Source organism: Asparagus officinalis, chromosome 9, assembly GCF_001876935.1.
Source record: "Asparagus officinalis chromosome 9, Aspof.V1, whole genome shotgun sequence".
Taxonomy (NCBI): domain Eukaryota; kingdom Viridiplantae; phylum Streptophyta; class Magnoliopsida; order Asparagales; family Asparagaceae; genus Asparagus; species Asparagus officinalis.
Window position 1 is genome coordinate 8,311,106 of NC_033802.1, and position 16,039 is coordinate 8,327,144.

The window sequence follows — 16,039 nt, forward strand, 5'->3', positions numbered from 1 at the left end:
TATATCACATTCTGTATTAGTTTTCCTATATTTCTATACGAGCAGAAGCTGCATCTTATGATATCAAAAAGAGTTTGTGTTACCTTCTAACATTTCTGTACATGTCGTTCAGTTCTATACATCTTTGGTGGAGCAGTAGCTGCATCTTATGATATAAAAAAGTGTTTCCTTCTAACATCTCTGTACACGTCGTTCAGTTATCTTCTGGTTACATGCATGTGGAAATTTGTGAGACAACTTGTTATGTTAACTCAAGTACTTGTTTGGTTATATATAGCTATTAGAGGATTTCTTCTGGGAGACTTTTGAAGTTGACCTAAACCTTCTTTATATTGTTTTCTTAGATTCTCGTTGCCATTTGCTTGTAGTCCGCACTCTTCACCTCATGCTTCAATATTAAATATGCCTTTTGCTTTTCATCCCTTTTCTGGGAGATATTTAACTCTTATTTTATTTATTCTGCGTGCATTTGCAGGTTTTGGTTATTGCTGTCCTTTTAAAGATGGTCATGAGAAGGCGCTTTTCCATAATTCAGGCATGTTTACACTTTGGAGTGACTCTTATCCTGTTGATAATTCTAGCTATCAAAGAGTCAAACATATAAACTTGTTGATATGCATTCTTGAGGGAGATTAAATTAAGAGACACTCTCATGAAGGACAATTTATGCATAATTTGCATAAATTTTCTCTGGGATTCCGATTTATATATTTCTGAGTCTAATTCTCTTACAAATGTGCTCTTTTTGCTCTTTGGCTCATGTCATGCTTCAAAGATGCATCCCTAGTTAAAATTTATCTTATTTTCCCTTCCCCTTAGGATTTTCACTCTCTGAGAGAAACAATAACCCTCAGCCCTCACCAGAACTTTACGGTTTTGGTATACTGATAGAGACTTTAAGATGATATCAGAGCAAATAAGGTTCAAATATTAGAGGCCATAAATTCGAAACAGATTTAAAAAATAAATGCTACTGTGTGAGTCTAATTTTCTGCCCATACAAAAAGGACGCTCAAATTGCGGGGCATTTTAGAATATAAAATTATGAACCTCAACCTTCACCACAATTTCGTAGTTTCAGTCTAGTGACACGGACTTTAAAGGTACGGATTTGAAGGCGTATCTGTAAGGTAGGCAATCAAAGCAAACACGGTTCAAATATTAGAGGCCACAAATTCGAAGCAGATTAAAAAAAATAGATACTACTGCGTAAGTCCATTTTTCCGCCCATTAAAAAGGGCGTTCAAACTGCGGGGCGTGTTAGAATATAAGATTATGAACTTCAACCTTCACCACAACTTCAGAGTTTTAGTCTAGTGACACAGACTTTAAGGTACGGATTTAAGGATATATCAGTAAGGTAGATCGCCTACAGGCCAAATTGACCTATCAGGTGATCCGAAGACCATCATATGGTTCTTACTGGATTCTTGCAAAATTATATGATTGGTTTGGATAGAAAAGAAGGTTTTTCGCACACTCGCGTGGGTTGGGGGCGGGGTGGGGGAATGATTGAAGTAAACCTAAGGGGAGGGAAAGGAGAGGAAGAGAGAGTGATGCAACTAATTGTATTTGGATAGGAAATTAGGGGATGGAGAGGTATGGAGAGTGGTAGAACTAATTTGTGTTTGTTTAAAGTAGAAACGAGGAAGAGAAGTGAGCAATTCACTTAAAATCCAACCCCTTCTCTCCCAATCCATCCACTTTAAGAGAGTTAAGAAAGTGAGGAAATTTGCTTCTTTTCAACCCTCCCAATCCTTGCCCTCATTTACTAAAAAATATAAACAAACACAATTTTAGAATGGTTAGCATTGTAACCTCCCCAAGTCCTCCCCCCTCCCCTCTTTAACATCAAGTTCGCTTACATTTAGTTTTATAAAAAAACTTCTACAGAATCTTCACCATATAGTTTACCGCTCTATAGCCAACCCATTTTGATGGGAGAAGGCTTAGATGACGATGAAATGACATTCTGATTCTCTGCTACTGTATTCTAATTATTCTGTGTTCTTTTGTTGATGGACAGTGGGAAGCTCTTGCCCTCTTGCTTATTGGGATCAGTGTTAATCAACTTCGTTCACAACCAGGCGGTACTACTGCACTTGATCTTCCGGTTGCAACGATTGCTTACTTCTACACATTGATATTTGTAAGTTTGTTACATGTAAATTATTTCTTTATTTAATGTTAGTATAAAATATTTTATTGGGTCACTATTGTATGTTTTAAATGCAGAGTTATCCTCTGCTGTTCCGTATATTAAATTTTATTTTTAAGTAAGCGTAATTTGGGAAAGCAAAGATTTATTTTCTCCCTTCAGAGAAGCCGTACTTTTTATCATTGGTAGGACCTCACTCTCTTTTTATTCACCAGTAATCAGAGGACTGTAGAGCTTGAATAGAGAATGATGTGATTCCAAGGAGTTACGAGTTAATGATATTGATGGAGGAATCAATGAGTTATGGGGATGGTGAGGACTATTATACTTGAAGGAGTTACAAACAAAGAGACACTCGTGATACTGATCATTATTAGATAGAAGAGGTGGTTGAAGATCACGATGTAGTTTGTTGTTTATCTTCCTAAGGTGGCAGAGTTGAATCCAGTTAGAGAGGATGGAGATAAAAAAAGAAAAAGAAAAAGAAAAAGAAAAAGAAAAAGAAAAAGGGAAGCTAGCAGTGGGCCTCTAATTAAGATAAGTTATCAAAATTTCCATCGAATATGAATACCTACCCTGCGAAGTAGTGCTTTCAGCACTGATATATAGTTGGAAAATTTTGATGGAGATAATGATGGTGGTTTTTTGTGTGTCATCAGTATTTGATTAAACAATTTGGGGGTGTGCTGAAGCAATCTCCTTAAATGTATTGCTTCATTCTTGTTCCATTACCAGTTAAAATCTAGAGTGTATAAGCCGTGTTCACAAACTCGTTGTGAATGCTTTTCTGAAGGAGCTCTTTTTTTTTAGATAAAGCAGCAGTGAACTGGATATTTAATAGTTTTATTAAGCTAGAAAGCTGATGGGTTTGAGAGAACTTCCCAAAGGAAAGTTCAGTCCCGAGAAACGAGCTAGTTTAAGCTAATGAAAGGAAACTGACAGACAAAACCACATTAGAATGTTGGCCCATACCCACAAGTCACAGGGCCTGTGCAATGAAGAACATGAAAGATGAGAAAGCAACATGAAGAATAAACACACTAGTGTAGCTACAAGTCTGAAATCTGAATACAAAGTCCACATGAACTGATGAATTTAAAGTATGATGAACAACAAGGTTAAGAGTAAAAAAACAGAAAATAATGTGGGCAAAGTAATGAATCACGCCAAGGTACGCTGAAGCAATCTTTCTGAAGCAGATGACATGCAATTTCAACTAGAGAAATTAAAAACAAATAAAAGATATCCAATAGACACAAATATCATACCTTCTTGGAGGTACAAATAGCTTCGAGATACTCCAGAATACACCATATATGCACAAGGGAGACTTCTTGGGAAATAGCTTAGCTTTATGTCATGTGTGATCTTTTACAAATTTTACATCTAGCTGGCTCGTAAATTAAATTGGAAGGAGAGATTTAGGTGGTGATGCTGGTGTTTTTGGTGGTCAACAAGAAGATAATATTAAGTTACGATGGCGAATAGGTGGATGCTGAGGAGAGGAACCATCTTCCAATGGTGGCCATTTATCTGTTTTCTGGAAGAAAGTCTCTTGTTAGGACAGGCTTAGGTGATCGGCCACTGTGTTATTCTTTGCACAGAAAATCTTAGGAGAGGATGGCTGAAGTTAAATGTCAAGGGGAAACCAAGTTGCTCTACTTAGTGTTTATCAAACATCCAGAACAAAGTCCTTTAACTGGTTTTGGGAGGTGGTTTTTCAAAACAAGCACCATAACGAGAACTTTGACAGGAGGTGCAGTAGGTAAGGAGAACTTGGTAACACATCTGGGGATCCATGTTCCCAATTGTCCTTCCTCTAGGTCAGAGGCCATCCTTGGTTGAAATATTAGAAATGGTTGCTACAGGGTCTTGAATTTTCCAGAAGCCTGTTGTTAGTGGTGTTTTCTGTAACTTCGTTTCTATGAAAACTTCAGCATGTTTAACAACAAGCTTAATCCTTTTAACTTGAAAAGCTCATCGTTGTCCCCCCTTGATTTTTGCACAAGTTTTATCTGATGATTAACTTCATGATTGTCAAACTAGCTTTGATCATTTTTTATTTTTGTCTAATCTTTGATATCTTATTACATTTGCTATTATGTAACAGATATTTGCCTCCTATTTGATTCTCCCATTACAATCTGAAATAACTGTTAAATTTCCTTTGGATATGTTCTATGAAATTCAATAGTTAGTTGGCGTTATTCAAGTGAATAGATGCTCTATCAGTAAACCTTGTTGAAAGGTTGACTTTTTTCTGCTAAGAAATTCATTGATTCCTTTCTGGTTGGAAATGAAAACTGGAATTGAATTGCAGATGAAACTATATTATATGAATTTGCTCATAAGTTGAAATAGACAACCACTTGTGTTTCCATTTCTTCTATTGTTCACATGCTATTTGTATTTACCTTTTGATGTATAATTTTCAGGTAACAGTGCCATCAATGGCGTCTGTCTACAATGAATATGCGTTGAAAAGCCAGTTTGATACAAGTATTTACCTTCAGGTGACCCTTTGACCCCTAGTGCAGTTGCTATTTAAGACTTCAGGAAATATGACCGATGGACGCATCCTTTACTGCAAGAATTTCCTTGATTTACCAATCAAGTTAAATGAATTTTGCTAATGAAATTTTTCTTGCTTGTATGCTTTTTAACTTTCTGATTTCTGTTATAATATTTGCAGAACCTATTTCTATATGGCTATGGTGCCATATTCAACTTTCTTGCCATTGTTGGAATTGCGATATTTAAAGGTATACTATCTAGATCTGATTCGTTTTTTTGCGAACTTTTGGTTGTTGGAAAACTTCTGTTAACAAAGTCAGGGAAGTTGTCTCTAGAATCGCTTCATTAGATTTGCAAGAAAATTTGTCCTTCAGTTATGTTTGGTGACAAATGCATGGCAGTGTTGGAAAGTGGAAAGTATAACAAAGCAGCAGGGTATGACATAGGTTTTAAGAACTTTAGTGGCAATTCAAGAGCGTTTTTAAATGTATGTAAAAAGTAAAAACAAAAGACAAATAAAAAATCTAGAGAGATCTAAAATAAAAATCTAAAATTCCTCAACTTTCTACATGAAAATGTGATGCTTTCTGTTGATTAGGCTTATGTTTCTGTTTGGTCATTGGCTTCTAGCCTCAATTATGGATGTGATTCTCTATAGCAAATCTTAGCTTCTCATCTTTTAAATCCGGACAGTTTTCAAGACCTATACAATCTTGCAGAGCTGCTCGGCGGATAAATGAGTTAAATTGCATGATTGATGTGATAGATTAGACTACCTGCCAACTAGCCTTCAAGGTGTTATAGCAATTATTTTCTGCAGTATTTGAGTTGGCAAGGACTTCAGCGCTGAGAGAATTGAAATGGGTTGAAAATCTGTTGTAAGATTTGATCAATTTCTTTGCATCTCAAGGTAATATGCTTAGCAAATTACAAAAGGAAAAAAAGAAAAAAAAGAAAAAGGGTAATATCCTTAGGGCGGAAAATGACTGAATCAAATATCAGTGTATTTGAATTCGGTTGAAGTTGAAATATTCGAATTTGAATTTGAGTCGAATATCACAGTGATGCTCATATCTGATTCATTGAATATTCAGTGAACACATATTCACTAATATTTGTTAGCCCATTCAGCTGGGGGCTTTGGCTTCCAAATAGAAGGTCCTTGGTTTGAACCTTGGAGTTGACATGTCTTTTTGCCTTTCTATTACTTGGAGTTTTTTTGCATATTCACCCTTCTAATTTTATATATTTTAAATATATCCTTCAAAGCATTATATTTTGTTGATTTTCCCTCTAAATTGCTTTTCCATTTAAGTTTATGTTAACTAATAAATTAAAAAAAATTCCAATCTACCATTTAATAAATATTAAACTTAAATGAATATTTAATGACCCAGCAAATCAAATATACATTTCATTAAATTCTATTCGTTTATGAATTGAATATTAAAAATTGTTTGTTTATTGTACAATAAGGAATCAAATTGAATTTGATAGAATAGCTAGACTAATAAGAACCAAACTGTTTGTAAATTATTTGGTTCACTTCCATCTCTAAATATGCTCCATACACATCCCCATGTTCAGAAAATAAGCTTCAAGTAATATTGTTTTCAGTCAGCAATGACTATTGTTGCAACAACTTATAGGGGATACTTGTAAGCTTGGTAAAGAAGTAGCAGTTCCTCTACTGAAAGTTTGTTCATCTTTCAGTTGTTGGTATCTCCACCCACACTCGTATACTCCAGTGTCTCAACATCTGAATTGTAATAACTCGTGTCTGTCACCTGTTCCCCTGTTAAATCACAGATTCTGTCCAAGGAAAGACTTTCTTCAGTGACCTTTGTTTCTTAATTTCTTTTAGGTGCATATATTTTTCCACGAAGTTATTCCTTGCAGGTTTTTGTTAGGAATAGTTATTGTTCCATAAAGAGGTAAACATGCCAATTGATGAACTTCTTTTAGCTGGTATGGAACTTCATGTAAATACATGTGATATATATATAATATATATATATATATATATATATATATAATTATATATATATAATATAGAGAGAGCAGAGAGAGAGAGAGAGAGAGAGAGAGAGAGAAATATGGAGAACCTTGTACCAAGTTACTAAAACAACTTGGTAGTGATGTGGCATAATCTTGCCCCTACATCACACCTCGAAGATAGAGCCCAACCACCCTTCACCAAATCCAATGTAGATATTAGGGACAAGATTAGGCCACATCACTATCAAGTTGTTTGGAGCAAATTGTACCAAGTTTCTCCATTTCTCTCATATATATATATATATATATATTATATATATATAATATATATATATATATATGTGTGTGGGGGGGGGGCGTGGGTGGTGGCGGTGTAGCGGCGCTGCGGCGCCGTTTTTGCTCTCTTTACCTTAGTATAATTCGTATTCATGTTCATGCTCCAAACTACATGCTGTGATGCTCAAATATCTTGCCGGGTGTTATGAATTGTACAGGGCCCAGCAGCTTTGATATCCTTCAAGGCCACTCAAAGGCCACAATGCTACTCATATTGAATAATGCAGCACAAGGCATACTATCCTCATTCTTTTTCAAATATGCAGGTAAGTTGTGATTCTATTATGTGTTGGGATTGTTAATTTTTTTCAGGAAAAAAAACTAAAGCTAAATAGTTGATTGCCTTAATGATATGTACAGATACAATTTTGAAGAAATATTCATCAACTGTCGCGACCATTTTTACTGGGATAGCATCTGCTGTATTATTTGGCCATCCTCTGACTGCAAACTTTATGCTGGGGATTTCAATAGTGTTTATATCGATGCATCAGGTAACTGTGTGATGAAAAATTCTTATATTGTCAATTGTTTGTTCTCCTGATATTAACTACTTTCGTTCTCTATTAGTTCTTTTCACCACTTGCGAAAGTTAAAGACAATGCTCCAAACGGAACACTAGAAGCGCTCGATGCTCAAAATAGCAGGTTCGTAGATAGATTTGTTTATTTGGGCCGGTTAGTATTTCTTTCGTGCTGTGTCTGATTTTCATTATTATCGAATAAAAAAGATTAAACTAGAAATCCAATGGTGTATCATTCCTTCAGCGACTTTGATGATCTGGCTTACATTACCAGATGCATATATTGGGGATCTTCAAAGAGTTGAACATGCTTAGTTAGGTTTATTGCATATGATGTCATAAACCAGATCTTTTCCTCTGTAAGCTAGACTTAACTGCTTTAACACGACACCTAGGTTGGATTAAGTCTAAAGAGCTATGTCATGTCCGAGGCAAACACTGGAGTTATCTTTCAAGTCGTGCTTTCCCAATTGACCTTTCTTGCATGATATTCTAGTAATAACATCAATGTTATTGTATTTTCAGATCCATGGATGCTTCCTTCTTAGATATGACTGCTGGTGCCACTGAGGATGTAAGGAAACTTTTATGTTTTACCTTTTTTCATGCAAATAAATAAATAATAAATAAAGTTTCTTAACCTTAACACTACTCTTATTTCCAGGCTAGCCATCGTGTAGTGCATGATGAGAGGAAACCCCTTCTGCCCACTTGATGTCACTCCGAAGGTATGACTCAAATCCCTAATATTATTTGTCCCTGAACTTGGTCATAAAATGAGATATTTTACTATTTTTTACTTGTCCTGCAGTCATTAAGATCGCCAGAGGTTATAAATTAATTTGTGTGTTTGGTCCTATATAACCTAGCAAACCTTCTACTATTCCTTATTCTATTTTAACAACTTAGAAAGCATGCATCTATTTGTAGAAATTGAGAAAGTATAAATATGCACAAATTTCATTAACATTCTAATATCCATATTTGTCAACAATAACTTATTTTCCGACTTGATTCTTGAGCGCCTTGGAAGTGTACCGTATTTGACAATGAATCTGAAACATATATCCATACTACTCGAAGATGAGTTAGGAGACTCAAAACTACAGCCTTGAGCATTAAAAATCATTGACATTCTAATTAGGTGCATGAGCTTAGACCCACTTTTGAAATATTCCAAGCTCATTACCTCTCTTTATATGTTTGTGAATGAGCATTACTTGACTACGTTCTTTTCATTTCCATGATTTATTGCAGGAACTTTGAGGTACTATGTTTTCTGCGACAGGAAAATTTTGGAGATTATTTTGACTAGACCTGGTACAAACCTAACCAGTTCTAGGCACAATAAATAACATACTTTGCTTCAGATGGAGTACAGATTTATATTCTTTGCTCATCCTTCCATCCGATATCTTATAGATGGAGAGCGATGAAGTTGAAAGACAATGTATCATGTCCAAGCGATATAATCTTTGACCTCACATCAATTTTTGCTCGCAGCGATTTCTATGTTTTATACCCTACATTTAATTTGCTTTTGGCGCTTTAGATTTTACTTGTAATATTGGAATGTACATCAACCCTATTCTTTTAATTATACAAATACTGGATTTTTTTTATTCATGTCAAGATATTTACTTTGATTATTACATTGCATTACATTACCATTAATCAACACTGTAAAGGTGGATATACATTATTGAGTTCTTAAAAAAAAAGATAGGTAGTTTTTTCTCTTAAATTAAAAAAAATACATTTATTGTGAGTCATTGAAAGTTGACAGTAGGGGTGCTAAACTGTATTTGTATCCGACAAAATATCCGTAACCGTATCCGTTAGGATAAGGATATGGTAACTCAAATCTATAACCGATAGGATATGATTACATATATGGTTTTATAGTAAAATATTCGTATTCGTAATATCTGAATCTTAAACTTTTTGATGATCAATATGTCTAATCTTAACTTTTTAGTTATAATAAACATATTAACGAACTCGTTTGTATCCCATAAACTATATATTTTTCTCAATACTAACTAGTTTTCTCATACCCGTTTTGTATTCATGTACATTTCCGCTTATATATCTGCATGTATATCCGTAACCATATCCGATTTTAGCGGATATAGATATGAATTTTTCTTACCGAGGTATATCCGCTCCGTATCCGGTATGAGTAAGCAGGTATGGATATGATAAGCATCATATCCGAGTCGTATCCGGACCAAATGCACCCCTAGTTGACAGTTGAGATATCACTCATTCTTAAAGGTCTTAGTTAACAAGAGGTACGCTAAGTATGTTCTATGATTGTTAACGCAATGTTGAGTTGAAATTTCATGTGGGATACAGCTAATTAAACCTGAAATGTACGAGTTATATGATGGGGGGTTTTTTGGCTGTTAGTCCCTTAAATCTTTATATTCTGAAACCAAAATGGTCGGGGTTTCCAACCCTGATCGTTTGGCAGACTCAAACCAAAATGGTCGGGGTTGCCAACCTTGATAATTTGGCAGACTCTCCCCCTCGCTCGAAAATGGGGAATCGGTAAGGGACCAAATAGTCGAGGCCTAACCTCGACTATTTATGGTGGGGCTTGCTCGCTAAATTACCAACCGATCCCCTCTTCCCTCACAGTATCGATTTCTCTCTCTCTCTCTCTCTCTCTCTCTCTCTCTCTCTCTAACTCTGGTCTCTCCCAATCGTTCGCCTACCCAAGTCTCCCAACCCCATTTTTGTGGTCGAAATTCAACGACGAAGTTTGCAAAAGATTTTTAGGGTAATTTCTCTTCATTTTCTCCTCTTTTAACATTTAAAAATCTAGGGTTTTTCTCTCTTCTTCAACATTCAAATCTAGGATTTTCATCAAAATCCAACTTTTAGGGTTTAAAATATAATATATCACTATCTTTGTGGTGGTTTAAATTCTTTGTGTGTGGATTTTTTAATTAAAATTAAAATTCTAGGGCATAGAATGCTCAATTTTAGAGTTTAGGGTTTTCATTTTGGAGTTTAGGGTTTTTGATCAAAATTATAGTTATAGGATTATGAGATTATTTGCATCTAGGGTTTTCCTCTCTTATTCAATGGTCTGATAAATTTTTTTAGAATTTTTAGAATTTGATTAGAATTTGAATGATAACATCTAATTTTTTTTCATAGGTTGAACAATATGGTTTTTATTGCTTGCTCTTATGGTGGGAAAGTAATTATGGAATGAATAATATGCTAATGAATGTTGGAGGGGTAACGACGCTGTTAATAATCTCAGAATCATGTAGTTACTTTGACTTGATTAAGGAATTACAACGAGTTACTAAAATTGATCCACGAGAGTACCGACTAAAAATAATATACAATTGGCCCATAACTTTTGATAGAATGTCCGAAATTGAGATCTCAAACGATCATCAAATGAGTATTATGTTTAATTTGAGCAAGTCACAACCAATGGTAGAATTGTTTATTAAAAAGTTTTCATATAGTTCGTGCCAAATATTCAAATCTCCAGGAGAATTCTCACACATGTTAGATTTGGGAGTTGAGTCTGCCGGTTTTCTTTCTTCTTCGAGTGAAACGGAGCGGACTCAATTTCAATATCTAAGTGCACATTCATTTGCGGGAACATCAAATGTTAAAAATAATGAAGCCCCATATGAAAATTTGAGGTTGTTAAGAGGGGCAGCTATTGAAGAGGATGAAAAAAAGTAACAAATCTAAAGGTGAAGAACATAATAGTACACCAATTAACATCGTGCAATTTGTGATTGAAGATGTTGAAGAAAATCTTGAATGGCTTGATGAGGCTTATGTTAATAATGAATATGTTCAGTATGAAGAGCTTACTCCCGATGAGTTTGAAGATGATGAGTGGATTCGTTCTTCCATAGTATAAGATATTGGCATCGGCCAAAGTTCGACTGGTAGAAGAGATGAGGACTTCACTTTTAAAGTTGGACATTTATTCAAGACTAAGGACTAATTGGTTGATGCTATTCATAATTACTCTATCAAAAATAATGTCAAATTCAAGCAAGTTAAAAGCAATCACACATGTTATACTACAATTTGTTTTATGAATACAGAAATAAAATGTCAAGCCGAGGGAAATAAAGATAATTACGTATGTCCTTGGAAGTTATATGCATTTGTCGGAAAGAAAACTAATGGGCATTGTAGGATACAGAATACTACGATGTTCACACATGAATCAATCCGATATTAGAGCAATATCTTAGTGGTGCATTTGCCTTTTATATAGTACGGTTGATTATACCAAAATTAAAGAAGAAGCTTAAACTAACTCCTGGTAATATAATTGATATAGTGCTAGATACTAGGTTCATTGAAATATCATATAGTAAAGCATGGAATGCAAGGAGAATTGGGATGAAAAAATATTTGGTGATTGGGAGAAGCCTTACGCGGCACTTCCTCAATATCTTGATGCGGTCAAAAGAAGCAATCATGGATATGAATACAAACTTATAACTAAAGAGATCAGTCTGGGAGTTTATCAATTTGCCTCTGTATTTTGGGCATTTGGTCCTTCGATCGATGAATTTAAATTTTGTGGCCGATTCTTAGCATTGATGACAAACACTTATATGGTAAATATAAAGGTATATTGCTTGTTGCTATAGCAGGGCAGATGGTGGCTTATTTCTTTTAGCTTTCGCGGTTGTGGAGGTTGAGAACATTAAAAATTAGGAGTGGTTTTTTTACGTATTCAATTATATATTCTTAATGTGTTACCTCCTATGAGAGTCAAGTAATACTCTACATGATGTAGGATGTAGGGGTTTTACTTGGCCTCAAAGTGGATGGAGATGCTGTTATGGGCACCAATGACTTCAACTGGAGAGGAATGTGTGAACGATTACTGAGTCAAGCTTCTAATATGAAGGGTAGTAAGATCAAGCTTGAGTGGTTATGAAATAATTACATGAATGCACCGATTAATGTAACTGATGAAATCGTCAAGAGCTATGCCCATGTGTATATACTCCATATGATCAGTACCATTCTATTTTCGAATTCAACTAAGGATTCAGTAGATGTTAGATGGTTACCACTTCTTGAGGAGTTTGAGGAGTGAGGAGAATTATCTTGGGGGAATGTAGTGTTAGCTAATCTCTATAGGGAGATGACAAAATGACATTCGTGCAAAATAAAGAATTCAAAGGTTACCTCACTTTGCTGCAAATATGGTCATGGGAAGATGACATTTAGGAACACCAGATTTGAGGGAGACTCGCGCTCTCAATGGTCAGATTCCATTAGGATGCAGATATATTAGTTTTTAATATTTACGATTACATGTAATTTTATACATTTATTTCAATCTATACTAAACCTTTATCATATATATGGAATGTTTTCAGATATTGCCAAACCTCCCCAAAGGGTCATGAAAACTTTTACTAGTACGACAAACGGAGGGTGAACAGACATAAAATCATAATCTAACTATATTCGATAAATATATCATATGTTGACTGATATGTAAATTTCTATATTTTCTTTATAGGTCAAGTAGATGCCCTATAAACTGGTTTTAGCTTCACTATCAGATATTTGCAGAGATGGTAAAAATATATGGCGTGCCTGAGTATCGATTATATATTTTGAGATTTTCGAAATGGACGTGCCCGATCGTGTGTTTTGACAATTTGGATTAAAATAACATATTCCAGATCCTGTAGAAAGAATAGAGCGAAATCCCTGAAAAGGAGCACATCATCAAAATTGGAAGATAATTCGTCAAGCTTACATTGAGAATTGTGAGTTGAGGGAGGATGTTGTACTGATGAAGAGAGCTGATGCACCGGAACTAGATGTGTACTTGATGGATATTTCGAGAGAACAAAACACCTAAGGAGTACACACCGAGAGGTCTAGTTGAGAGAGAGTTGGTAAGTAGATAGGCAAAATATACAATTAATTTGTGATTATTATTTTAATATCATCCAATTGCTAATAATCCTCTTCTGCTTTTTATTTTATAGGTACAAGAACTCGATGAGGTTGTTTCTATTGCACATGATGCATTGAGATCGACTACCGAGCCAGGGGAGAGGAATACATTTGTTTGCATCATACGAAAGTTTGGTTTGCTCTTAGAAAGACGCGTCATGCAAATCGTGATAGACGTCAAGAACGAATCATAGGGTACGAGCGTCGACATGTCGGAGGACACACGAGGGCGGGCTCAAGTTGTGCACACGACGAAGCCGGATGTTCACAACAGGCTCAAGCCGAATGTTCACAGCAGGTTCAAATCGATGATGATGTCATGCGCTCACACGTTCACACACAACCTGACGATGAGGTCATCCAAGCTCATGTTGAAGGCGAACAGGGAAGGGGGAGAGGAAGAAGAAGAAGAGCAAGAGGGAGAGCGAGAGGAAAGAGAGTTCTAAACATTTGCTAAATTTCGATATTGCTTGTTTTATGATGTTTGTGTTTGAAATGCTAGTTGGACGCTATGATTATGATAGGATTTTTTCAGTAAGTGAATTACATATTATGTTTTTGTTTGAAATTGGTTATAGATGTAATATAGATATGTGTTTATTTGTGACTGAAATTGATTATAAATTGATATATGTGTAGCAAGAGAGTTTGTGTTAAAATTGACAATTTTAGTCGAGGATTGATATACGTTAGCAGAAAAAGAGATTTTCCAACAAGTTTGTGGGCTGGAGGGTCTCTGCCAATGGTCGAGGTTAGGAACCTCGACCATTTCTATCCCCAGGGTACATCGAAGAGGGTCTCTGCCAAATGGTTGGGGTTGGGAACCCCGACCATTTCGTGCACCGTAAGCGGTATGGTTTGCCAAATGCTCGGGGTTGTGTACCCCCACCATTTCTATCCCTAGAATGGTCTCCATATGGTAGGAGTTGGGAAGCCGACCAAAATAGTCGCATTTTGCAACCCCGACTTTTTTAGCTCTGCTAATCACACAGAGTTTCTAAGGGTGGCAAAGAGTGATCCTAATTAGTCGGGGTTGCCAACCACGACTAATTAGAAATTTAATTTTTTTTTAAAACGTCCCAGTTCCTGGCACGATGCTGACGTGACCGAAAACTGAGTTGATTTCTGTCATAAAGTTTGGAATGGGTCGATTTTGAGATAAAAGTTTGGATAGGGTCTTTTTTGAAAATTTCTTCCAGATACAATACTTTGGCGGACAAATTTTCAAAACCAACCCATTTGATAAACTATTCCCAAAAAAAGACCCATTTCAGTTTTATTTGTAAAAACCGACCTGGTTTCAGCCTCAGCGCTGAAACCAGGTCGGTTTTTGAAAAAAAAATTCCGAAACTTCACGGGAGTTCAACTCCCGTGAAGTTTTGTTATGTGAAAAAACTTCACGGGAGTTGAACTCCCGTGAAGTTTCGTAAAGTTTTTTAGAAAAACCGACCTGGTTTCAGCGACAGTGCTGAAACCAGGTCGGTTTCTCTAAATAAATCCCAAATGGGTCGTTTTTTGCAATTAGTTTATCAAATGGGTTGCTTTTGAAAATTTGTCCAATCAAATCCTCTCTCTCTCTCTCTCTCTCTCTCTCTCTAACTTCTGAAGAGGAGACCTCAGCAGCTTTCTCCATTGAGGTACACCTCTCCTCTTATATTTCTTCAATTATCTGCTTAATTTTTCTCTTGGCTCTTCTACCGATTGACTCTTTTGCCGAATTTAAGATCTATTGTTTGTTCTTTGTGAAAAATTTGATGGGTCTTTGAATCTTACATGGGTTTTTGGTGGAATCTTTAGTTCTAGGGAAAAGTTTGGTTTTACTGAAGAGTGTCGGGGAGGAAGATTTGAACTTTAAATGGAACTTTGGGGAAGGATATTTTTTTACACTTCAACTGTGGTATTAGTTTCTCCCTTTGTACCCAAGAGTTGAGACCCTTTTTTAATACCTCAAAATGCAAAGTCATTAAGCATAGATTCTTCTATCAAAGTTCAAAATGCAAGGTAGAAAGTGAGAAGGCTGATGTACGAATCTCATGTTCTGGTAGAATTTCTACCCACCAAAAGGTAGCTTTTTTATGGGACATGAAGTTTTGACAAGTTTGTATCCAGCTTGGGAAAAGTTTCTGTAAATGGGTAGTAATGAAATGCTTTTATCCATTCAGATTCCAAATGAATTAGTTGTCTTGCAAGTGTATGAGAAGTAAATTCAATGAAAACTCGTGAAGAAATTTAAAAAATATATACTTTTACGAGTATAATGCATGATTTAAAAAAAAAGAAAAGAAAAAATAAAAAAAAGAAAGCAAGCAAGTTCCACTCCAGTGTTAACTAGAATGATGGTTTTGAAGTTTGTTCTACATGTCATTGAATGTAAGCTAATTTCTTCCACATATCTTCAGTGTGCTGGTACCTTTTCTAGATTACTATTTGCCAGCAGTTTGTTGGCTTCCTTTGCTGGTTCACTGTACTTGTTGGTTAGAAATTTATTATCTTGTTGATTTTTTTGTTGGTAATCTTACATGAACGTT

The 16,039-nt window shown here is 35.5% G+C and overlaps 2 protein-coding genes across 4 annotated transcripts in view; both read left to right on the forward strand.

Annotated features, from left to right (window-relative positions):
- The window catches only part of LOC109823902 (CMP-sialic acid transporter 4-like), a 19,806-nt gene extending 10,651 nt beyond the window's left edge, over positions 1–9,155 (forward strand). The window contains exons 7-17 of one of the 3 annotated variants that reach the window (XR_002242502.1): positions 476–535; positions 2,027–2,149; positions 4,594–4,671; positions 4,851–4,920; positions 7,165–7,272; positions 7,367–7,500; positions 7,577–7,653; positions 8,055–8,103; positions 8,194–8,257; positions 8,787–8,849; positions 8,952–9,155. Coding sequence is in view for 2 of the 3 variants with exons in the window: in XM_020390342.1 (XP_020245931.1) it covers positions 476–535; positions 2,027–2,149; positions 4,594–4,671; positions 4,851–4,920; positions 7,165–7,272; positions 7,367–7,500; positions 7,577–7,653; positions 8,055–8,103; positions 8,194–8,244 (750 nt within the window). In the remaining variant the exon portion in view is untranslated. Of the gene's footprint in view, positions 1–475; positions 536–2,026; positions 2,150–4,593; positions 4,672–4,850; positions 4,921–7,164; positions 7,273–7,366; positions 7,501–7,576; positions 7,654–8,054; positions 8,104–8,193; positions 8,258–8,786 lie in introns of all 3 variants that reach the window. The other 2 variants (XM_020390342.1, XM_020390341.1) reach the window with 2 other exon arrangements.
- LOC109823158 overlaps positions 11,233–16,039 on the forward strand; it is an 8,516-nt gene continuing 3,709 nt past the window's right edge. Inside the window, exons 1-3 of the mRNA XM_020389444.1 lie at positions 11,233–11,424; positions 12,328–12,464; positions 15,911–15,968. Of these exons, the coding sequence (XP_020245033.1) occupies positions 11,233–11,424; positions 12,328–12,464; positions 15,911–15,968 (387 nt within the window). The remainder of the gene's footprint in view (positions 11,425–12,327; positions 12,465–15,910; positions 15,969–16,039) is intronic.